The sequence below is a fragment of the Prionailurus bengalensis genome (assembly GCF_016509475.1).
Source record: "Prionailurus bengalensis isolate Pbe53 chromosome B2 unlocalized genomic scaffold, Fcat_Pben_1.1_paternal_pri B2_random_Un_scaffold_46, whole genome shotgun sequence".
Taxonomy (NCBI): domain Eukaryota; kingdom Metazoa; phylum Chordata; class Mammalia; order Carnivora; family Felidae; genus Prionailurus; species Prionailurus bengalensis.
Genome location: NW_025091153.1, coordinates 356,781 through 380,696, shown reverse-complemented (window position 1 = coordinate 380,696; position 23,916 = coordinate 356,781). Strand labels below are relative to the sequence as shown.

The 23,916-nt window shown below is 50.4% G+C and overlaps 3 protein-coding genes across 4 annotated transcripts; 1 reads left to right on the top strand and 2 right to left on the bottom strand.

Annotated features, from left to right (window-relative positions):
* Window positions 1–2,308: 2,308 nt before the first annotated feature.
* Window positions 2,309–4,384, top strand: LTB (lymphotoxin beta). Of its 2 annotated transcripts, XM_043571813.1 has the most exons (4): window positions 2,313–2,562; window positions 2,987–3,038; window positions 3,237–3,308; window positions 3,735–4,384. In XM_043571813.1, the coding sequence occupies exons 1-4, from the start codon at window positions 2,401–2,403 to the stop codon at window positions 4,187–4,189; spliced, it is 741 nt and encodes a 246-aa protein (XP_043427748.1). In that variant the 5' UTR covers window positions 2,313–2,400; the 3' UTR covers window positions 4,190–4,384. The 2 variants fall into 2 exon arrangements, with proteins under 2 accessions (XP_043427749.1, XP_043427748.1); XM_043571814.1 differs by lacking the exon at window positions 2,987–3,038 and having other exon boundaries at window positions 2,309–2,562; window positions 3,735–3,846.
* Window positions 4,385–6,327: 1,943 nt separating this feature from the next.
* On the bottom strand, window positions 6,328–9,215 carry TNF (tumor necrosis factor). The gene is made up of 4 exons (XM_043571838.1): window positions 8,698–9,215; window positions 8,106–8,151; window positions 7,874–7,921; window positions 6,328–7,544 (listed from the first exon to the last, which is right to left on the bottom strand). Exons 1-4 carry the CDS (start codon window positions 9,100–9,102, stop codon window positions 7,123–7,125), a joined length of 921 nt encoding a protein of 306 aa, XP_043427773.1. The 5' UTR covers window positions 9,103–9,215; the 3' UTR covers window positions 6,328–7,122.
* A 1,424-nt stretch (window positions 9,216–10,639) lies between these two features.
* LTA (lymphotoxin alpha) lies at window positions 10,640–12,613 on the bottom strand. The gene is made up of 3 exons (XM_043571844.1): window positions 12,123–12,613; window positions 11,932–12,037; window positions 10,640–11,688 (listed from the first exon to the last, which is right to left on the bottom strand). Exons 1-3 carry the CDS (start codon window positions 12,219–12,221, stop codon window positions 11,276–11,278), a joined length of 618 nt encoding a protein of 205 aa, XP_043427779.1. The 5' UTR covers window positions 12,222–12,613; the 3' UTR covers window positions 10,640–11,275.
* Window positions 12,614–23,916: the final 11,303 nt, after the last annotated feature.

Sequence of the window (23,916 nt, the reverse complement as noted above, 5' to 3'; positions counted from 1 at the left end):
TGTAGGAGGCAGCATTCTGCGGTTGAGCACAAAAATAAGGGCAGTGATCCAAAAACTTCTGGACAGAGACCTGGATGAAGGCCTCTTAGTGGTACTGAGATGGAGAGGGAGATGGGTGCTGGAGGACTGCGCACCCAAGTTCTTGAGGAGGGTGAAGACTGGGGACCTCATGTGGAGGCAAGAGGAAAAGGAGGATGTCTGATGCTTGCCTCCACATGCATTTGCATTTCCTTCTTCAAATTCAGAAACTTCCTGGCATTTCTTCCCCCTCCCCCCACCCCCCCACAAGGTTCCCCATGCTGGATGGTGGGCAATATTTAGGGTTGTTTTTGAAAAAATTTTAACACATTTTATTATTATTAAAATGCTCAAACAGAACAAAATTGAGACAATTTTACAGTGAACATATCCCTACCACGTAGACTCTAAAACCGACATTTTCTATAGTGCTTTATTACATACCTATCTATCTCATTTTTTGATACCTTTCAAAGTTGCAAACATCAGTACATTTTACCTCTAAACCTTTTTAAAAGTTAACTAATTTTTAAACGTTTATTTATTTTTGAGAGAGAGTGAGTGCGCGTTGTGCAAGCAGGGGAGGGGCAGAGAGAACGTGACAGAGGATCTGAAGCAGGCTCCCTGCGTTGACAGCAGAGAGCCTGATGCAGGGCTGAACTCATGAACCGTGAGACCATGACCTGAGCCAAAGTCAGACGCTCAATCAACTGAGCCAGCCAGGCACCCCTGCCTCTAAACCTTTTTACCATGCTTATCGTTGACTTGAGTCAAGCTTTTGTTTCCCCATTTCTTTTTTGGGGGCTGAGGAAGGCGAGATTTACATACACTAAAATGCACAAATCTGAAGTCAGCACTCAGCTTTTTTTTTTTTTTTTAAATTTTTTTTCAACGTTTATTTATTTTTGGGACAGAGAGAGACAGAGCATGAACGGGGGAGGGGCAGAGAGAGAGGGAGACACAGAATCGGAAACAGGCTCCAGGCTCTGAGCCATCAGCCCAGAGCCGACGCGGGGCTCGAACTCACGGACCGTGAGATCGTGACCTGGCTGAAGTCGGACGGTTAACCGACTGCACCACCCAGGCGCCCCTCTATCAACTGAGCCAGTCAGGGCACCCCTGCCTCTAAACCTTTTTACCATGCTTATCGTTGACTTGAGTCAAGCTTTTGTTTCCCCATTTCTTTTTTGGGGGGCTGAGGAAGGCAAGATTTACATACACTAAAATGCACAAATCTGAAGTCAGCACTCAGCTTTTAAACTGTCTTGTGGTCAGGGCTCTGGAGGCAGATAGCCTGGGTTCAAATCCTGACTCTGCCACTACTGTGTGGCCTTCTAGAAGTTCCTTAACCTCTCTGTGCCTCAGTTTCTTAAGGTTTGTGTCAGGATTAAAAGAATTTCTATGCATAAAGTGTGTAGGTCAGTGGCAACCATGTGCTAACTGCTACTTGTATAATAGCATTATTATTATTATTATTATTATTATTATTACTTGATGACAGAGATGGGGCGATGATCTAGGACCACCTCCAACTTCCTTGGACCTGGTCCTTCCTCCCTGTAACTCCCACTGCACTGTCTACCATACCATTTGTTGGATCCTTGTTGCTTTGTTTTGCTCATTCATTCATTTGTCCTTTCTTCATTTATTCATAAACATTTAGTCTCACCTACTGAATGGATGGGGCTCATGCTAGACAGCAAGGCTCTTTGAGGTGGGGCTATGCCTCACCGCTCTCCTGTCTACACTCTGTGTAGCAAGGGAGGTGATGCTCATTTCCATCCCTCCTCAGCGAGATGATAGTCAGTGGTGAGGCTGAGGCCCCTTTCAGCTGCTATTTCTGTGGACGGGCTGAACTCTGCTGCTCACCAGGCTCTCGGGGTTAGGGATGAGCAAGGGAATGGAAGGAGGAGGTTGGTCCAATGTGGGCATAAGTTCTTCTCAGGAACGAAGCCATCCAACCCTCAAGTTCTCAAGGACATGGACACAGTCCTTCCTCCAGCACCCACCGCCGGGGTGTAGAAGAATGCAGACTGTCCTGGAAATCTGGACTTCTGTGTTCTCATTGCAGCTTTGTTGCCTGACTTTCTGTAAGCTGCCTTCCCTCCCTGGGCCTCAGTTTCCCTCCCTGCTGAACCAGATGATCTCTAAGGCCCCCCTCCAGCTCTAACCTACAAGCCTGTCTCTTCACCCCAACTCCTTCCCCAGTTCAGAGAACCCGGGCATCCAGCTGCCCCACCCCAGCTCTGGGTAAACAGGAAGCTGGGTGAGGGGAGCAGGGGTGTGCGGAAAGTCCCAGCCAGGTGTGTGGGTCTATGGGGAGGGGGTGGCCCCACCCCTGAGGTATGAAAGCCCCCCTGCCCTGGCCCTGGCTCAGTCTCCATGGGGACACTGGGGCTAGAGGGCCGGGGTAGGAGGCCCCAGGGGAAGGGCTGCCTCCTGCTGGCTGTAGCAGGAGCCACGTCCCTGGTGACCCTGCTGCTGGCTGTGCCTATCACTGTCCTGGCTGTGCTGGCCTTGGTGCCCCAAGAGCAGGGAGGACAGGTGAGTAGCTGCAACCAGCCCTAGGAGGGCTGTATGTGGCTGAGGCTCACTTATCTCTGACTATGCCTGGGGGGCCTCTTGCCCCATCCTGCTCAGTTGGCCTGGCTGTCCTCGGTGGGGATGCCTTGTCTGTCTCTTTGCTGGCCCTCTTTCCAAGATCCTGTGATGCTGTTGTGTTCTGATATCTCCAAGCTCCTTCCTTGTTGTCTGGCTGGCTGTTCTCCTCTTCCCAAGACATACTCAGGCCTCTGTCTCTGCCCAAGTACACATGTTCTGCTTGTTCTCCCTTCCAGGGAGATAGATGTATGTCGGGGATGGGACTGGTAGGAAAAACCCTAGGCCTGGAGCTTGGGTTTATGTTGGGAGGGGTGGGGTTGGCATCAGCTAAAACTGAACTCTGGGCACTGTGACCCCACCCACCCAGGTAACAGGGACGGCTGACCCGGGGACACAGGCCCAGGCCCAGCAGCGATTGGGTAAGAGCAGACCATCACCCCCTCCCCTGCTCCAGCCCTTCAGGGATGCCCAGCTCCCATTCATCTGCATCCCCAGAAGAGGTTTTCCTCCCGGAATCCAGGTGCCCCATCCTTGGGCCCTGGCGCCCGGTCCTCTAAGGGGGACCATGCATGGATGGCCACCCTGGCCCCCAATCGTGGACTCTTCGCCCCTTCCAGGGACACAGGTGCTGCCAGAGGAAGAGGCAGGAAAAGATTTCAGCTCCAGGCTCCCAGCTGCCCATCTCATAGGTAAGGATCTCATAGATAGTCAAGGGTGCAGTTCTGCCCGTCCCGAATCCCTTTGCTCCGTTATTGCGGGGCGGTGTTTCCGACCTGCTTCACCACCGCTTGTCCCTAACCCTTCTCCCCTATTCGCTTCTTGCTTCCCTCCTGGAGCAGGCAAAACCTGGCCTGGATCTCCCCACCACAGCGCCCTGTACCCCACACTCTGGTGCTATTAGTCCCCTTAGTCATAATCATTGCAGGGGTGGCACCACGGCCTTCGCCCCCCACCATCCCCCACTCCCGGCTCGGGCGGGGGGTGGGAGGTTGAAAGTCCCTGCAGGGGGTTGAAAGTCCCCATTCTCCTTCATGCTCACCCTCCCAGAAGTCCCGGGCCTAGATCATTCCTCTGGGATTGGGTTCCCGAGAGCCGACAGGCCCGTTTCTCCGCAGGTGCCTGGACGAAGGGGCAGGGGCTAGGCTGGGAGGCCAAGAAAGAAGAGGCGTTTTTGAGGAGCGGGACGCAGTTCTCCGGCGCCGAGGGACTGGCGCTCCCACAGGACGGCCTCTATTACCTCTACTGTCACGTCGGCTACCGGGGTCGGGCGCCCCCTGCCGGCGGGGGCCTCCTTGACCACTCCGTCACGCTGCGCAGCCGGCTGTACCGGACGGGGGGCGCGTATGGACCGGGGACTCCCGAGCTGCTGCTGGAGGGCGCAGAGACCGTGACCCCGGTCTTGGACCCGTCCCGGACGCACGAGTACGGGCCTCTATGGTACACGAGTGTGGGCTTCGGGGGCCTGGTACAGCTCCGGAGGGGCGAGAGGGTGTACGTCAATATCAGTCACCCCGATATGGTGGACTACAGGAGAGGGAAGACCTTCTTTGGGGCTGTGATGGTGGGGTGAGGGCCGCTTGCGGCCCCGGGGAAAGCGACTGCATGGCTGGAATGTGTGACCCAGCCCAGATATTGGGGACCCGGCCTCCAGGGACCCCGTGGCAGTGGGAAAAATGTAGGAGACTGTTTGAAAATTGATTTCGAGCCTGAAGAAAATAAAGAATGTAAACCTTTAGTGTTGCCAAATACAGATGCTGAGATGCTAGTATGTCTTAATTCAGGGTTGGTAAAGAAGTGTTGGTAAAATATTCTTTTTCTGGTTGCTTGAAACAATCAAATCAATTCCTATGGCCTCTACTGTCTGAGAAGGCCATCTGTGGCGTTCCCACCCACCTCCTGCCTCCGAATGCACTTGTCCCAACCTTAGCCCATTTGGAAGGTGGAAGAAGGGGATCTCAAACCGCAAAGCATCTCCAACCATCCTTATTCTCAGAGCCACATAGTCCTCAGCAGACTCCACACTGCATTTTCTCTTGGGTCCCTTCTATCAGTGACAGGGGTCATTACAGGGGAAGGCAAGCAATGCTCTGGAAGACGGAGCACAGAGTGAGGAATGATCCCTGAGGGCCTAGCACTTCTCCCCTGCTGCCGGCCTGGTTGCCTGAAGGCCCCTTTAGCCACTACCTTCAAGGAAAAACACAGCTCTGGGGGGTGAAGGGAGGAGACTGAAAGAGAGAGCTGGGGCGGGGAGGGTACCTGAGGACACCAGGGAGAACTCGAGGAGGAAACTCTTGGCTACCTGGCCCTGTCCAGGGTGAGATGGAAAGTCCTCACCCCTTGTTCGCACTTCAGCTGTGCTTTCCATGCACTGGCAAGTATTGGGGCCCCGGGGTGAGTAACAACAGCCCCATCACCCCATGACACACTTTCAGCTCCAGGCTGGAGGAGGCAGAGAGGGACCCAAGGCCCTATCTAGGTCACCCCAGTGGGCAGACCACACGGTTTCCCCCTGCCTGGCAGCCCTAGCAGGAAGGAAGGGCCAACTTCTGAACCCAGTGGGGACTCCCACTCCCTGGGTCTTCATTTCTGACTCCATATTTGTCTTTGACTCTGTGTCCAGAAGAGTCTTCCTGGGGACAGAGTGCTTTTTTTCTCTTTTCAGCTCACTCACCTCATGTCCCTCCCCTCATCATTCACCAAGAAAATCTGTGAGAGTTTGCACGTGAGTCCTTCACCTGCACCTTATTCCTCTTTTTAAATTTTCCTTCGTCTCTTCTTTTTTTTTTTAATTTTTTAAAATGTTTTCATTTATTTTTGAGACAGAGAGAGACTGAGCATGAGCAGGGGAGGGGCAGAGAGAGGGGGAGACACAGAATCTGAAGCGGGCTCCAGTCTCTGAGCTGTCAGCACAGAGCCGGACGCGGGACTCGAACTCACAAAGTGTGAGATCATGACCTGAGCTGAAGTCGGACGCTCAACCTACTGAGCCACCCAGGCGCCCCTCCTTTGTCTCTTCAAGTCCACCCACTGAGAGACCGAAGCAGAGAGAACAGCTGGGGGCTGTATGAAGGAAGAAAGTCAGAATTCACTGAGCACTTATTATGCCATGTGCTACGCTAGGTGCTCTCACGTAGCTTAGGTCCTCTATTCTCTCGTGGCCCCACATGCAGAATCTTCATTGGGTAGATGAGGCTTAGCAACTGGGTCAGGTTGCACAGTAGGGCTGCTGGGGGAGCCCGGGATCAGGCAGATTTGGAGCCCTGATGCCTGAAGGTCTGAAAGTCCTTTGGCTGTGATTCAGGCGCCTGAGAATGTGGCCCTTCCCAGGCTCTCTTGCTGGCTGCAACAGCCGGAAATCTCACCTGAACACTTAAGGAGTAGGACTTCCCCGGTGGAATTGCCAGAGTTGGAAATTCCCATGCCCTGAGGGAGAGGTAATTAGGTTCAGGCTCCAGTTTCCTGGAGGAGGGGCATTTGTGGCTTGGCTTTGTTCTATGTAGGGTCTCCTGAGTCCCAGTAGTCTAAGGAGTGGGGACTGGGTTCAGGGATCTTTTTTTTTTTTTCTTTTTTTAACTTTTATTCACATTTATTTTTATGGGTTCAGGGATCTTAAGCCATGTAGAGAGAGAGAGAGAGGGGACTTCAGGGAGTGGCTCCCCACCCCCAAGGAGAAGCAGCCGCAGAATTAATGCCAACAAAGAGACCATGTGTCTTTTCTAGGTACATTTTATTTCTCGCCACTGAACAGTAGGGCGGTTACAGACATAACTCCCCTGGGGAGCAGAGGTTCAGCGATGTAGCGACAGTCAGTCACCAAATCAGCATTAATTAGACAACTCGATCAGATAAATATTTTTAAAAATATATAAGCAAAAGGAGGCACAGAGGCCAGGAGGCCAGGAGGGAAGAGCCTAGAGTTCAGCTCCGTTTTCACAGAAAACATGTCCGAGTCAAGGCAGCCCCTTCATTTGGTCTCCCAGGACACCCCAACCTCCCAAATAAATATATTCATCAGTAAATAAATAAATAATAAATAAATAATAAATAATCACTAGTGCAAATATAAATAGAGGGAGCTGGCCCCATGAGGGAGGGGCTGGGCTTTCCATCTCAGGGAAGAGTCTGGAAACATCTGAAGAAAGGGGGGCCTGAGGTCCACTCATGTCAAGTTGTAGGTGAGATCTTCTTAAGGGATGTGCTGAAGTGTCTGGCCAGAAAGGTTCCCTGACCCCCGAATTCCAGGTGTCCCAGGTTGCGTTGAGGGACCCAAACCTGAGATCTCTAGTGAATGCTGGAAGCCCCAGTTTGAATTCTTGCTTGTGGCCAATGCTCCAAAGTCCAGGTCCCTGGATCTTAGGTTTCTAAGTGTTGTTATTTAAAGTTCTAAGCTTGGGGCCCAGCCCTGAGCCCCTAATTCTCTTTCTAAGCCAGAAGGGGATGAGGGGGTCAGAAGGAGCAGATAACAAAGGAGTTGAGGTGGGCAAGGATGGATGTCCGGCCCCCTCACAGGGCAATGATTCCAAAGTAGACTTGCCCAGACTCGGCAAAGTCAAGATAGGCAGGCAGATTGATCTCAGCGCTGAGTCGATCACCCTTCTCCAGTTGGAAGACCCCTCCCAGGTAGATGGGCTCATACCAGGGCTTGGCCTCAGCCCCCTCTGGGGTCTCCCTCTGGCAAGGGCTCTTGATGGCAGAGAGGAGGTTGACCTTGGTCTGGTAGGAAACGGCAAAGCGGCTGATGGTGTGGGTGAGGAGCACATGTGTGGAAGGACATCCTTGGCCCGTGAAGAGGACCTGGGAGTAGATGAGGTACAGCCCGTCTGAGGGCACCTTCAGTTGGTTGTCTGTCAGCTCCACGCCATTGGCCAGGAGGGCATTGGCACGCCGGCTCAGCCACTGGAGTTGCCCTTCAGCTTCGGGGTTTGCTGGAGGGAAGGAGAGAAGGAGGGAGGGGTAAGTCAGTGTGACCCTGTTAGTTCCACTCTCCACATCCTGGCCCTCAAGTTCTACCCCCCCCCACATCCGGTTCCTGTCCCCTCTGTCTGTCCTCCCACGTCTCATGTGGCCATGAGGTTCTGAGTGTCCCCCTCAAGGCCTGTGCTCTTCCTTCACTCTCTCCTTGAGCTCAGTGAGTCCTTCTCATATCATCTCCAAGGCCTGGGCTCAGCCTTCAGCCTGGGCTCAGCCCCCAAATCCTAGCCCTCTATGTCCCACCTGCTTCGCCATCCTCCAGCTACAGCCTCAGAAGTCTTACCTACTACATGGGCTACTGGCTTGTCACTCGGAGTTCGAGAAGATGATCCTGAGGAGGAAAGAGGAAAGAAAAAGGTGAGATCCTTACGCTTCCTGGAAAATATCCCACTTTGACTTCCATTCCTCCTCCCCTCAAACCCAAACTCTGAATTTCCCCCTCTGCTGCTATCCCAGGACTAACCTCTACCCTCACCCAAGCCCAGAACCAGGAGAGAAGCTTTGGAGACACTTACTGAGTGTCTGGGGCAGAGGGTTGATTAGTTGCAGGCCATGTGGGAGCTGTTGGGGAGAAGGAGGAGGTTTAGCATCAGAACAAGTTACCCCTAACCGAGAAACAGCTAGGTTGTTTATGCAGCTCATACTCTGGTTCTCTCTCTCCGTTCATCGATTGATTCATCCATTCATTCATTCAACAGCACCTTCACTGTCTTCCACGTGACAGACATCTGTCTGTCTTTCCTTATCTCTTTCTTCACTTCTTTCCTTATCTCTCTCATATCGCCCACATCATTGTGTCTCGCATCTTTATTCCCATCTCTCAACCCACACCCCACATCTCTCCACACATCTCTGTCTGTCTGTCTGTCTGTCTATGTGTGTGCTCATTCATTCATTCAAGAAGTGCTTAGAGAGCACCTTTGGTGTGCTCCGTCCCTTCTCTCTTCATCGCTCTCCACATCTCTTTCTGCCTCCCCGTCTTTCTCCACGTTTTCTCTCTTACCCATCCCCATCAGCACACCTCCTTCCCCCACCCCATTTCTTGCCCTCCTGCTCTCCCATTTCTCTCTGGGTAGGAGAATGAGCCAAGTCTGGTGTGGCACTCACCTCTTCCCTCTGGGGGCCGATCACTCCAAAGTGCAGCAGGCAGAAGAGTGTGGTGGCTCCTGCGACGAGGAGGAAGGAGAAGAGGCTGAGGCACAAGCACCTTCTGGAGCCCTGGGGGCCCCCTGCCTTCTTGGGGAGTGCCTCCTCGGCCAGCTCCACGTCCCGGATCATGCTTTCAGTGCTCATGGCGTTCTTCCCAGGGGGCTCAAGTCCAGCTGGGTGATGGTAGAGCCCTAAGGCAGCGTGTGTGAGAGGGAGAGAATCGCCTGGCTGCTTGTCTGGGGGTGTGTCGTCTGAGATGTTATTTCCGGGGGGGTCTGGAGTTGCTTCTGTCTCTCTCCTGGCTGGTCCCCTGGTGTCTTCGCTGAGGAAGCTTCTGCTGACTGGGTGTGCAGACAGCTGCATTTATATACCCACAGGGCAAGAGGAGGGCGGGGAAAGCTCTCATTCAACCAGCGGAAAACTTCCTTGGTGGAGAAACCCATGAGCTCATCTGGAGGAAGCGGTAGTGGGCCCTACACCTTCTGTCTCGGTTTCTTCTCCATCGCGGGGGTGGGGGTTTGGAAAGTTGGGGACACCCAGGCATCAAGGATACTTCCTATCCGCCCCACTCGGATTCTGAGGGAGGCTTGGTGCATACGTAGGACCCTGGAGGCTGGACCCCAGTTTCCCACTGCCCCCAATTCCCTCCATTTTTTTTTTTTTCTTGAGGATCATGTCCATGGCCTGTTTCCCTCTGATTTCCAGACAGGACTTAGGTAGGTGTAGAGCTAGAAAGGGGAAGGACTTCAGAAAGCAGAGTCCTTGGTGGGGAGAAACCTGGCGGGGGGGGGGTGGTTTAGGGGGGAAAGTTGTGTTGGGTCCTGAGACATGTGTTTGGGTCCCTGGGGGAAAAAGAAGCTTGAGAGAAGGGAGCTTGAGAGAAGGCTGGGGATGTGAATAGGGGTCTCTGAAAGGGCTGGGGAGGGGGCGGTAAATAGCAGGGACATGCCTGGGACAGCCCCAGTGGGAGTGAAAGCAACCCTGGGAATTCACGAACCCCAGGAGGGCAGGCCTTCTCCTTTCATTCTGACCAGGAACTCAGCAGTGATAGTTTCATTCTTGGCTTCCAAGGGAATCTGGAGCCCTGACTTTTTAAAAAAATTTTTTAATGTTTATTTTTGAGACAGAGACAGAGAGACAGAGTATGAATGGGGAGAGAACAGAGAGAGAGAGACAGACAGAATCCGAAGCAGGCTCCAAGCTCTGAGCTGTTAGCACAGAACCTTATGAGGGGCTCGAACTCACGAACTGTGAGATCATGACCAGAGCTGAAGTTGGATGCTTAACTGACTGAGCCACCCAGGTGTCCCTGAAGCCCTGACTTTTGCATGAAGCCCCCATCCCTCAGAGCCCCTGTGTGGGGCCATGTATCCCAAAGAACTCCAACTCCCTCCAGATTTCTGGAGGTAGCCCTAGCCCTCAGAGCCCCTCTGTATCACCTTGTCCCCTAAAGTGTCCCCTGGGTGCCCCCCCCCCCGCCTTGGGGGCTCTCCCATTCCTCAGGGCCCTTGTACAGCCATGTCTTCCAGAGGATCCCCATGTCCACCCCCATGGTCCTGAACACCTTTGGTGTGATCACGTCTCCCTAGAGGCCTCCTGTAACCCCCTTTCCTCAGAGCCTCGACATGTGGCCGCATCTGCCAGTGGCCCCCCTGACCTCCACTCCTCCAGACCTTGGACCCCCATGTTTCCCTTTTCTTCCCAGCTTATCCTTTGGTTTCCCTGCAATATCTCTGGTTGCCTCACCTCTATGACTTTACCACATTCCCCCAGAGCTCCTTAGGCCCCTTTATCTCCTTGTATGCCCACAGTTCCTGTCTCTTCGGGGGCCTCTGTCCTCCTTCCATCCCTTAGAGACCTGGGAAATTCTCCCCTCCCAGACAGACAGACATAGACAGCATTTCAGAGAAAAGAGGTTTATTGGGCTTCATTGAAGGTGCAGATGTCTCCTCATGGGGTGTCTAGTCAAGCAGTGGCTGGATCTTAAGAGTCTCTTGCTTCCTTCTAGAGCTCCCCGGTGTCTCAGATTCACTTGTTTTCTCTCTCCCTGGATTATCCTTATGCTGATGTTCTCTGGCTCTTCATCTCTTGGGTGTATCTCTCTCTCTCTCTCTCTTCTGATGGCCCTCTATTATTCCCTTCCCTCCATCCTCCATAAATAAATAATTTAATTTTTTCCCTTTATAAATAATCCCCCCTCCCCTGCCTCCTGTCATCCACTCAAGCTCCTCCATGTGTCTGCCCCCTCCACGTGCAGGGCCAGGCCTTCCTTAGATGGGCAGGACAGATGAAGAGCTCTGGGTGGGAATTTCTAGGCAGACTTGAAATCCTCAGCCTCGCATTGGTGTAGTTCAGGCGGGTGTGGTCCCCCGGGCTGCCTAGAATTCCTTCTTTGGAAGCTCCAGGTAACATGAGCAGGGGAGACTTGAGACACGTGGAATGGTCGAAAGAGGTGTGGTGACACCCTTGAAGTGGTCAGCACGGAGGCAAAATGGGAGAAGGTCTTGAAACCAATTAATTTTCTTTCTGGAGATTTCTACAGAGCAAACGCTCCAAAGAAGACACTACTGGGGCTGAGGAGTAGGTGGGAGATGCCATCTGTGTGAGTGGATAGCTGATCTCCCTGGGTGAGCAGGAACACAGCTCCCTGGTACACAGAGCGCACCCAAGGTCCCTGTGGCCCTGGGCACACGGACTTCTGAGCACTGAGGAGAGGCACGTGGAAGGGGTACTGGGAGGAGAAGAGCTGGACCTCATGGGCCAGGTAGAGAGGGGTCGGGGTGGCCTTGGGGAAGCAGCCTTCCCCAGAGAAGACCACCTGAGAGTAGACAAAGTAGAGGCCACTGGTGGGGACCAGGAGGGAATTGTTGCTCAAGGAGAAGCCATGGCGGAGGAAGGCACGATCTGTGTTTGCTCTCCAGCGCAGTGAGTTCTGGGTGCTGGGGTCTCCTAGGAAGAGCCATAGGGGATGGGAGAGGTCAAGAAGCTGGGGGTCAGCAGTCTTAATCCCTGAGGAAGTAGGTGCTGGACTGGGTTCCTGGGGGGATGGTTGGGAGGACAGATGGGAGAGGGATGCCCCTGTTTTGGGAGGTGGAGAAAGTTGGGGGAGGGGTGCGGTAGATGCTTGGTTCCTTGAGGGGGTGTAGGAGGAGAGCTGGGGACTATGTGTCTGGAGGGCCAGATGGTGTTTACCAATAAGATGAGCAGCAGGTTTGAGGGTGCCTTGTGCGAAGTGCTTCTGAGGGTGCTGATAGGTAGTCCGGGCAGCTGAGGGTGAGATGCCAACACCAGGAAGCCCCTAGGGGAGAAGATGGACGAGGATGGCTCTAGGGCCCAAAGATGGGCTGGGCCACCCCTGCTGCCCCGTTCTCCTGCTGCCTCACCTGGGCCTCAGGCGGCAGGGCCAGCAGCAGCCCCAGAAGGAGGAGGAGGAGGGGGGCGCTGCACACCCGCAGGAGGTAGAGCCTTCCAGGTGGTGTCATGGGGAGAACCTGCGGGGGGGAGAGAGACAGTGAGTGGGGCGGGGCAAGGTGCAGATGACGGCCTCCTGCCTGCCCGCGGAGAGACAGCCATCTGAGAGACAGGGCAAAACGGATAAGAGAAGGGGACAAGATGCAGTCAGGGAAACCCCAAGGTGAGCAGGGGGAGACAGAAAGAGAAACAGAGACACGGGAAGGGAACAGAGAGGACTCGTGGCAGAAACAGAGAAGGTGTGATAGAGACAGGGAGAAAATGACTGATGAAGAGTCGGAGGGAGGAGAAACCAAGACCAAACCCACCAAGGCCCAGCCTCAGGCAGGAGGTACAGGAGGGGGGCCGGGGCGCAGGCGGAGGGGCAGAGTGCCCAGGGGAGTCCACCCCCCGGCAGCCCAAGGAGACGGGGCGGGAGAGTCTCACCTGCTCTGTGGGGCCCCTGGGCCCGGACGCCTGGGTCCCTTTATAGAGGAAGCTGCAGTGGCAGCGTGGCAGGCGGCGGGCGGGTTCTAGGCCCCGGCTGGGCCCGGGGAAGCCCCCAGGGCTTAGAAGATGCTGCTGTTTCAGTCGAAGGCAGGAAAGGCTGAGGCCTAGGAGTGAACCGCAGGCTGGGGGCTCAGACGACTGAGTTCTGGGAAAGGGAGTGGGGTCAGGGGAACCGTGGGCTGGGAGGGGCAGGGAGCAGGGTCAGGCTTAGGAGTTCCAGGGAAGGGACGGACAGTGAATTCGGAGAGGAGGGGGGAGCAGCTGGGGCGTGGGCTGGAGGCCCGGTTCCCTGAAGAGTGATTATATATAACACCTCTGCACCCTTGGTTGATTACAGGCTACTCTCTGTGCCCATTTCCTCCTCTGATGCCCCCATCCTTGTCCCAAACAGCTCAACTCACACTTGTCCCATTATGTGGACTTTCCTGGTCATCTGGCAGGTTTTATATCAAGAAGTTCCATGATCTACCCCCTTGCCTGGGACATTCTGGTTTATGCCTGCCGTCCTGGTGAAAATGTTCATGGATCTCCCTTTTGCTCTCAGAAGTGTCCTCGTTTGGAAGATAAATGTTATGGTTCCCCTTCTCAGAGATGTCGTCATGTACTCACATACGATGAGGTCTCCTCTCACTGTGGAGGGATGTCTTCTACCTTATCTCCACCTTAGGCAGCCCCCCCACAGATCAGATTTGTATAACCCCAAACAAACACACACTCCGGGATCAAGGAATGTAGCAACTTCTGAAGTTCTCTACAGGGAAGACTTTGGAGGGTGGTGAGGGGCTGGAGGGTGGTGAGCTAAGGTAAGGTGGGGACAATCACAGGACTTGTCTCGAAGCTGCATTTGCAGAACCAGTATTCTGTTTTAAAATTGTTAAAGATTTCCCCTTTTTAACTTGGGTGCAGTAAGGTGCACACCTCTTAAATTTACAGCCTGTTGAACATTTACATCTGCTGATAGCCATGTAGCCACCATATTTTTCAGATCCCCAGAAGGTTCTCTCATGCCCCCTTCCAGGTGATACCCTCCAAAGATAACCAACCACTTTCTGGTCACCATTGACTAGTTGTTCCTGCTTTTGTATCGTATAAATGAAGTCACACAGAATGTACTGGTTTGGGTTTAGCTTTTTTCACTCAACACGATGTTTGTGAGATTCATCCATGTGGTTGCATGTATCAGTAGTGGCTGGTTTGTTTCTCATTATGATATCATGGTCTATTGTGTGAATATGCTCTAATTTATTTACTCATTCTTCTGTGGACGGACATTTGGTTTGTTTCTAGTTGTTGGCTACTATGAAAGATATTGATATGAACATTCTTTTGTTTTTATTATTTTTTTTATTTTTGTGAGAGAGAGAAAGTTTGAGCAGTGGAGGGGCAGAGAGAGAGAGGGGGAGAGAGGGAATCCCAAGCAGGGTCCTCACTGTTAGCGCAGAGCCCAACGCGAGGCTTGAACCCACGAACCGTGAGATCATGACCTGAGCTGAAGTCAGACGCTGAACTGACGGAATCACCCAGGCACCCCTATATGAGCACTTTTATACATGAGCCAGTTTTCACTTAATTTGTAAGTACGAAAAGCAAGATTTCTAAAGATGATTTTATCCATGTTTCATAAGATTGAGAAAATAACAATCTGCTATGTGAAATCATCATTATTATTTTTATTATTTAAAAAAGTTTAGGGGCGCCTGGGTGGCACAGTCGGTTAAGCGTCTGACTTCAGCCAGGTCACGATCTTGCGGTCCGCGAGTTCGAGCCCCGCGTCGGGCTCTGGGCTGATGGCTCGGAGCCTGGAGCCTGTTTCTGATTCTGTGTCTCCCTCTCTCTCTGCCCCTCCCCCGTTCATGCTCTGTCTCTCTCTGTCCCAAAAATAAATAAACGTTGAAAAAAAAATTAAAAAAAAAGTTTAAAAATTTTTATGTTTGTTTATTTTTGAGAGAGAGAGACAGAGCATGAGCAGGGGAGGGGCAGAGAGAGAGGGAGACATGGAACCTGAAGCAGGTTCCAGGCTCTGAGCTGTCAGCAGAGAGCCTGATGTGGGCTCGAACCCACAAACTGCAAGATCATGACCTGAACTGAAGTTGGACCCTTAACTGACTAAGCCACCCAGGCGCCCCCCTTATTTTTTTTTTTTTAGGTTCATTTATTCAGAGAGAGACGAGGGAGGGGAAGAGAGAGAGGGAGAGAGAGAATCCCAAGCAGGCTCTGCACCATCTGCGCAGAGCCTGATGAAGGGCTTGAACCCACAAACTGAGATCATGATCTGAGCTGAAACTGAGAGTCAGATGCTTAACTGACTGAGTGACCCAGGCACCCCAACTATCATTATTATTTTTGTTGATGTTGTTATGCTTTCATTTTGAGGGTTTTGAACGGCTAAAGCCCTCCCTCTGTGGCATTGGGCATATTGCTGCTCTCCTCTGGCACAAAGTTTCTGAGTGGTCTGGGGTCCTGTGAAAGGCACGTAAGTAACATTCAGGGTGTGTATGATTCATTTCTCCTGTTTTCCTCCCCTTTGCTTTTCATGCCTTCCAAACTCATCTATTATTTCTTTTCACTCTCCTTTTGCCTCTTTGCCTTTCTCTGGATTTCACAAACATTTCCTGAGTACCTTGCACAAGGCAATGAGGATGCAGACGCAAAAGACAGTCCCCTGGCCTCCGGGAGCTCAAAGACCCGTGCAGAAGACAGGAAGGTTGCCAGATCATTACAACAAAGTGTGTCGGTGGGCAGCCCACAGAAAAGCCATCAAACTTGGCCTGGGGGAGGGGTGTCAGGCATTAAGTGTTGAGGGAAAGAAGATGGCGAGTAGTATTCCAGATGGAGGGAACGGTATGTGCAAGGACTGGAGGTAAAAGAGTACGAAGTATGCCAAGAGGTGCAATTGGGTACAAATAGAAGGAGCAGAGATGAGGCTTGGGAGGTAAGCTGAGAATACATTCTGAAGGGTTTAAAACCAAGAAAAGAAGTTTCGCTTCTTTCTAATTATAATGGGGAGCCACCAACAATTTTTATTTTTTCTTTTTTAAGTGTTTTATTTTGTATTTATTTTTTTGCATTTATTTTGTATTTATTTTGTATTTTTGTATTTATTTTTGTATTTATTTTGTATTTATTTTTTTAATGCTTTATTTTTTGGGCACCTGGGTGGCTCAGTCAGTTAAGCGTCTGACTTCGGCTCAGGTCATGATCTCATGGCTTGTGGGCTCAAACCTCGTGTTGGACCCTGTGCTAACAGCTGGGAGCCTGGAGCCTGCTTCCCATTCTGTGTCTCCCCCTCTCTGCCCCTCCCCTGCTCGCACTCTGTCTCTTTCTCTCTCAAAAATATACAAAAAATAGGGGCGCCTGGGTGGCTCAGTCGGTTGAGCATCCAACTTCAGCTCAGGTCATGATCTCGTGGTCTGTGGGTTCGAGCCCCGCGTCTGGCTCTGTGCTGACAGCTTGGAGCCTGTTTTGGATTCTGTGTCTCCTTCTCTCTCTGCCCCTCTCCCATTCATGCTCTGTCTCTCTCTGTCTCAAGAATAAATAAACGTTAAAAAAAATTTACAAAAAATAATAATAAATATTTATTTTATTTTTGAGAGAGAGAGAGAGAGAACGAGAGCAAGAGGGGGAAGGGCAGAGAGAGAGGGAGACAGAGGATCCAAAATGGAGCCACTGACATTTTTAAGTGAGACAGGGACTCGCAGATTGGTACTTCAGAAAAATGAGTCTGGAAGCTGCATGAAGAATGGACTGGGGTATGGGAGTTAGGGGGCTGGAGGCAAAACCAGAAGTGGAGCCTTGTTAGGAGAGTTGTGCAATAACCTAGGAAGGAGATACAAGAGGCAGCAGCAGGAGGATGGAAAGGAGAGTTTTTTTTTTTAATGTTTATTTTAGAGAGAGAGAAAGACAGACAGAGAGAGCGTGAGAGGGGAAGGGGAAGAGAGAGAGGGAGACATAGAATCTGAAGCAGGCTCCAGGCCCTGAGCTGTCAGCACAGAGCCTGATGTGGGGCTCGAACTCATGAATGGTGAGATCATGACCTGAGTCGAAGTCGGATGCTCAACCGACTGAGCCACCCAGGCGCCCCAGGAGGAGAGTTTTTGAGGCAAAATCTGCAGGTCTTGGTGGCTGACCAGATGTGATGGAGGAAGAGAAGCCACAGATGCTCCTTTTAAATATCTTGTCAATATGTTGGCTGGTTCTTATTCTTTTAACCTATTCTCTCTTATGTCCCTGTTGGTTTCCCTCTTGGTCCTTGCTCTTTTCCTTTTCTCTGTGTCCCTTTTCCTCTGGGTTCCTTTTTCTTCTTGTCTCCTTCTGCCTCTCCAATGGTAGGAGCCAATGGACTAAGAGACCTCATTTATGTTAAAATATAAAACAATGTTGCAATTAATGATGAGAAACTGAGAAAGGGAGAAACAGGTCAGAGAGGAAGACTGGGGCATTGAGGGATAAAAAGGGGAAGGTGAGAAGGAGTGATGGGGAGACATGAGAGACAGAGAGGAAGGAAGGGCAAGAACTGGGCTGAGGCTCAGTGTCACGGGCATTTGTGATGTGCTGAAGGGCGCTCCTTGCGATGGGCCAATCTTGGTTTCAATCTCAGTTTCGGAGGTTGTGTGAAATTCGGTTTCTTTCTTGGGGAGGCCAGCAGTTGGTTTGGGGCTTTCCCTGGGTGGGAGGGGTGATGACTAGAGTCTTGTGCCCCAAACTCAGGGAAATACAGTCTCTACAGTGGGCTCTGTGGAGAAACTAGTGAAATCTCTGAGGCCTCCAAATGAAGCTGAAATGACGTTAGCTTCAAACTTGGACTTAGCCTAACCACCTAAGTTGAGATTTAATAAGTTTGACCGTAACTCAAATTTAACCTCAACCCAAATTGCAACCCAAACTCAACCCTAACCTCAAATCTAAACACATCCCAATAAATGAACCTGAAAGTAAACTTAGCCTCTAAACTAACGTAACCTTGTTTCCTATAGCTAAATCTTGAAATCTACTCATCTCCATACCTGACCCTTTAGTTAAACCTGACTCTAAAGGTAAGTCCAGTCGAAGCCACAGACCTGAAGTTGAGCTTTCTCCTGTTTCACCCCATTATTTATCCATCCCTCCATTTAAGAAATTTTCATTGGGCCCCTGGGTGGCTCAGTTGGTTAAGTATCTGACTCTTGATTTTGGCTCAGGTCATGATCTCACGGTTTGTGAGTTCAAGCCCTGAGTTGGGCTCTGTGCTGACAGCGTGGAGGCTGCTTGGGATTCTCTCTCTTCCTCTCTCTCTCTGCCCCTCCCCCGCTTGGTCTCTCTTTCTCAAAATAAATAAACTTTTAAAAAGTTTTCATTACGTGCTGGGCACTGTTCTAGGTAGTAGGAATATGGTGACAAACAAATCGGACATCCTAGCAAGGCAGAAAGGAAATAATACTGAAGAAGTCAGTAAGTAGTGCTATGAGGAAATAATACAGGGCATGTGATGAATGGCAGAGGACTACTTGAGACACAGTGGTCAGGAAAGTCCTAAGTAAGTGGCATTTAAGCTGAGACCCAAATTACAAGTAAAAGTGACCAGGTGAAGGTTTAGGGGAGAAGCATTCCAGGCAAAGGGAATAGCCTATTGCAAAGGCTGGAAGGTAGAAATGAGCTGGGGGTGTTGAGGAACAGAAAGGAAGCCGGTGTGGCTGGAGCAGAGAGAGAGTGGGAAGCAGTGGGGGATGAGGTCAGAGAGAGGAGGCAGGAGCCAGATCACACAGGGCCATGCAAAGGGAAATAAAAGGAAAATCTGGCTTTTATTCAACCATAGGAAGCCTTTGGAAGGTGTCAGTGTGTATGTGTGTGTGTGTATTAGCAGGGGAAGGGGGGAATAGGGGATATGGAGGAGGAGGAGGAGGGAGGCAGAGGTGATTGGATTTATATTTTTATTTTTAATTTTTTAAGTTTTATTACAAAAATGTTTTTGAGAGAGAGCCAGCTTGCACGTGCAGTCACCTGAGCAGGGGAGGGGCAGAGAGAGAGAGTGAAGAGGGAGAGAGAATCTCAAGCAGTTTCCACGCGAGGCATGGTGCCCCTACGTGGGGCTTGTTGAGGGGCTTGATCTCATCACTGTGAGATCATGATCTGAGCTGAAATCAAGAGTCTAACACTTAGCTGACTGAGCCACCCAGGCAGCCCTGGATTTATGTTTTTAAAAGATCCTGTGTCTAGACTGGATTGTAGGAGTAAAGAGTGAAAGCATGGACACCAGTTAGGAGGCAATCGCAGCAATAGCAGGAGAGAAGATGGTGGCAGCCATGAAAATGGAGAGAAGTAGATACATTTGGGATACATTTCAGGGGTAGAATTGCCAGGACTAGATGATAAATTGGATGGCAGGGGAGTGGGGGTGGAAGATGGAGAGACAGAAGTGGATTCTGATGGGATGGGAGAACCAAAAGTTCAATTCTGAATAGGTTAAGTCTAAATCTTTGAGGCAGACATCCACGTGGAGATGTCACTTGGCAGTGACATAGGAGTCTGGATTTCAGAGGCAAGGTCAGAACTAGAGAGACAACGCTGGGAGTCATCAGCATGAAGATGGCATTTAATGCCATGGAACTGGAAGGGATACCTTGTCTTGTGCATCCTCTTAACACCCCCTTCAAGGTATTTATGTTTTCCCCCTCATAATAAATGTTATGTACCTTCCATTTTAAATTCCAGAAGCAGGGACCTACCTCCTGTTTCCAGAAGCAAACCCCTCCAGACTTTGTCATCTTCTCCTGAACTCTCACTGGGATCTAACCTCCCTGGATTAGATTCCTTACACCACAAGGACACTTCTACCAATCAATTTCACAGTATTCTGTGGAATTCCTTAAATATTCTGTTTCATTTTTGAAAGAGTCTTCCTCTGGCAGTATTTACCCTAATGATGCTCCTTCTCTTTTGTGGTGAAGCCTGCTCTTTCTTCTACCCAATCACTAGGAGGCAGGGAGCAGAGGAGAGACCATGATTCTGCACCACTGATAACCTCCTTTTCTTCTCTTGAAGCCCATGCCTTTCGCATTTGCCATGCTCTATCTGCACAGCACAGTCTTCTCCACCAAATCTTTATCACACTCTTAACATCTATATCTAGCTCAGTTTTTCTTCGTATCTCATCCCCACCAACATCTTTAGGGAGTTCAAAACCACACAGATGAGTCTCACGCTCTGTCCTCTCAGTGCTTCAACTCTCAATTACAACAGCTCTCCAGCCTCTTTCCCTACTTTAGGCATCCACGAGCAAGGTTGTCTCTCAAACCTCAGCCTCACTTGGAAGGGCTACATCTTTGAGATCTTGAACTCTGAATTCTCCCTCTCATCACGACCACTCCACTTTCACAACCCCAACTCTTCCCTCCCATCAAATTAGTTCTCTATTCTAAGACTTCCAACCCCTCTTCTTTCCTTGTTTTCCTTGTCCATTTGGTTTAACTTGCACTGCATGGTCAAAAATTTCAACTACTTTCACCAGCACTTAAGAATCACTTGGTGTTTGGGGCGCCTGGGTGGCGCAGTCGGTTAAGCGTCCGACTTCAGCCAGGTCACGATCTCGCGGTCCGTGAGTTCGAGCCCCGCGTTGGGCTCTGGGCTGATGGCTCAGAGCCTGGAGCCTGTTTCCGATTCTGTGTCTCCCTCTCTCTCTGCCCTTCCCCCGTTCATGCTCTGTCTCTCTCTGTCCCAAAAATAAATAAACGTTGAAAAAAAAAAAAAAGAATCACTTGGTGTTCTACCAAGATGACCTTGAAAAACTTGACTTGGGTAAACTCAATTGTTTCATTCTTGGGGGCTTCTCCTGGGCTGCCAAACACTGCAGGAGGGAGTCATGTCACCAAAAGGGGCCGTCTGCTAATCCTGGCCATCTAATCTCAGAAAGCCCTCAGTGTTTCTTAATCCTTTCTTGATTCCCTGTTATACCCCTGCAGGCGTTGTTCTAAAAATCCGTGCCTCTTGACCTCTTTACTTTCAGTTGGTGATACTATCATCTATTTTATTGTGCTCAAGGCACGCCAAGCTGGATCTCTTCACGTCCTTCTTTTCCTTCACTTTATTTACATTTCATCTTTCTTTTCTTCTGACTCAGAGGACTCTCCTGTCCAAGGCTGATCCTTTGCACTGTGTATTCCACTTCCTCTGTCTTTACTATATTCTTTCCCCGCTTACATCTTTAGTATCTTTCTCTCTTCATGCACCTTGCTTGCATTTTACAAACATGTTTTTGTAATATTGTAATTTCTTGTAAATAAGAAAATCCTTCCCTGGACTCTGTTTTTCCCTCAAATGTCCATCCCATCTCTCACTTTCTTTTTCTGTGTGATGTCTCCAGAGACTAGCCCCTTTGCCCACTTTTTTTGGGAACTGGTAAAATTTTCCTTATCTGTAAAATTCGTGGGTTGAAGCAGAGATGATTCTTAGTTATCTTCCACATTCACCATTCTATGACTTTGTACCTACCACCTCCCTTTCCTCACCTCCCACTCATTCCTCAACCTATGTAAAGTGATTTCTGCCCCTTTGGTAAGTGGAAACTGTTTTCTCAAAATTTGTAATTGTCTAGTTCCTGAACCCAAAGTATCTTTTCAACCTTCCCCTACTAGACCTCTTTGAAGGATTAGATGTGGGTGCCCTGTCTCTGCTTGGCACACCCCTCCCTTGCCCTACTCCTCTTTCCCCACCTCCCCCCTTTATTGATTCTTCTTGCGCCTACCATCTTCAGGGGCTCTTCTGGTTACCCTCTCTCGGGGATCCTGTCCACTCAGGGGCTCAATCTCCGCTAGGAAGGGAATGATGCTCAAATCTACCCCTCCAGCTCAAACTTTTCTCTTGAGCTCCGGACCTGCTTGCCGGAAGTCTCCAACCTGAGTGTTATGTTAGCATCTCAAATTCAGCAGGCCGCCTTTGAGCACTTTATTACTCTAAGCATTACTTAGGGTAATTACCTGTAGTTGTTACTTACATATTGTTTATTTTATTAGAGTGTAAGTTCAGTGAAGTCAGTGAGTTTATTTCATTTAAACCCTTTGGGGGCGCCTGGGTGGCTCAGTCGGTTGAGTGTCCGATTTTGGCTCAGGTCATGATCTCACGGCTGGTGAGTTCAAGCCCCACATCGGGCTCTGTGCTGACAGCTCATAGCCTGGAGCCTGCTTCAGATTCTGTGCCTCCCTGTCTCTCTGCCCCTCCCCCACTCACATTCTGTCTGTCTCAAAAATAAACATTAAAAAAAATTTTTTTTTAATAAAAAAACACCCTTTGTTTTGCAGAGTACCCTGATCCTATCCGGCACTTAATAAAATTTTATTGATTAGGGGCAGCGGGCTTCTCAGTTAAGTGTACAACTTTTTTTTTTTTTTTTAAAGGAGTGACTGTTTTATTTTTTTCAACGTTTTTAATTTATTTTTGGGACAGAGAGAGACAGAGCATGAACGGGGGAGGGGCAGAGAGAGAGGGAGACACAGAATCGGAAAGAGGCTCCAGGCTCCGAGCCATCAGCCCAGAGCCTGACGCGGGGCTCGAACTCACAGACCACGAGATCGTGACCTGGCTGAAGTCGGACACTTAACCGACTGCACCACCCAGGAGCCCCGAGTGTACAACTCTTGATTTCAGCTCAGGTCATGATCTCACAGTCGTAAGCTCGAGCCCCGCGTTGGGCTCTGTGCTAGGTGTGGAGTCGGCTTGGGATTCTCTCTCAAAAAAGAAATTATTGATTCGATGTCTGAAACTGAATTCCTTATCTTTTCCCTCAGCCAGGTGTCTCCTTTTAGGCGGAAGGCATCATCTTTCTAATCCCCTAGGCTCAAAGCTCAGAGTCACCTAAGATTCCTCTTCCCTCAGTCCCACCATCCCAGGAGTTGTCTTGTGCTAATGACTTACCCTTTCAAGTTTCTAAGATCTGTTTCCTCCTTTAATGCCATTGTTACTGGGGCCTAAGTGAAAGTACACAAGTTTCAGAGTAAGATGAGCTTCGTGCTAATTGCACTACTTTTTGGAAGTTCAGTACGTTTATGAGCCCTTGGTTTCTTCTTTATAATAGAGATCCACCACCCACCTTCTGAACCGTTTTGGCAGAATTACTCATGTTAGGAACATGGCAGGTGTTCACCGTATGATAGTTGTTTTCTTCTTTACTCTTTGTCTGTAACCCCTGCAGCACTCTCCTGCTCTCTCTCTTCTGCACAGCTGTCACTATGGCACACAGGATGAAGGCCCAAATCCTTCATCTTGGCCTTCTGTGGTCCTTTCTTCAACATGTGCACACTCACACCTGTACTTCGTCTACCTCACAACATTCATCTTTTTCCTCAATACGCCGTTTTTTTTGACTCCTGGCCTAAGCTGAAGCCATTTCACTTATCCACAGAGCCTTCCCCACCCATAGAAATTGTACCTATTCACCAGCACCAGCTCAAATGCCCTCTTCCTGCTCAGAGTCCGCCGCCCCCCCGTGCTTTAGGATGGAATGCACCTTCCCCTTTCTGTATCCACCATGTCTTACGCTATAAGATTTACTCAGCACCCTGCCCTGAGTCACAGTTAGGTGTGGGCCTGCCTCCCCTGTGGGACTTATATTGAAGTAGGTTGGGTTTCTTTCGGCTACCTGATGCTCAGTTGAACTACACTGAATAGAGTCCCTCCCAAACCCTTTTCCTAACTTAACCCAAACCTGCTGCGACCCCAATTCCCCAACTGACACTCTTTTATCTTGCTAGTCTTGTTCCCTAATCCCGTTTTTCTAACTGAACCCCAATGCATCATCCTTCACTGAGAACTGATTCCTCCTTCCAGCTCTCGAGAGCAGATACACTCACACCTCCCCAGTGTTTCACGGGAGGCACTGAGTCATCCCTTGGGGACCCCTGGGCCTCCCTCCCTGCCCCCATCACAGTGGACAGGATGCCTGCTACCTGGCCCCAGGGGGTCAGAGGAAGCCAAGGCCTCTAGGGCTTAGTATTTTTATCAACCTAGGAAGAAGAGACACAGAAGCGGAAACCCTGTGGTCAGAGAAAGTGAACAGCCCTCATCTCAGGGGAACCCCCAACAGGGCCGGGGGCCAGACACCAGGGAGGGACGTTGAAAAGAAGGAGGTTTGGGGGGCCAGGTATCAGGGCTTATCTTGCTTTGGTTTTACGTAACTCTGGCAGAGGGGAAATGATTTGAAAACCAGAGAAAAATCTCCTGGAAGAGCAAATTTGGACACCAGAAGTTTCT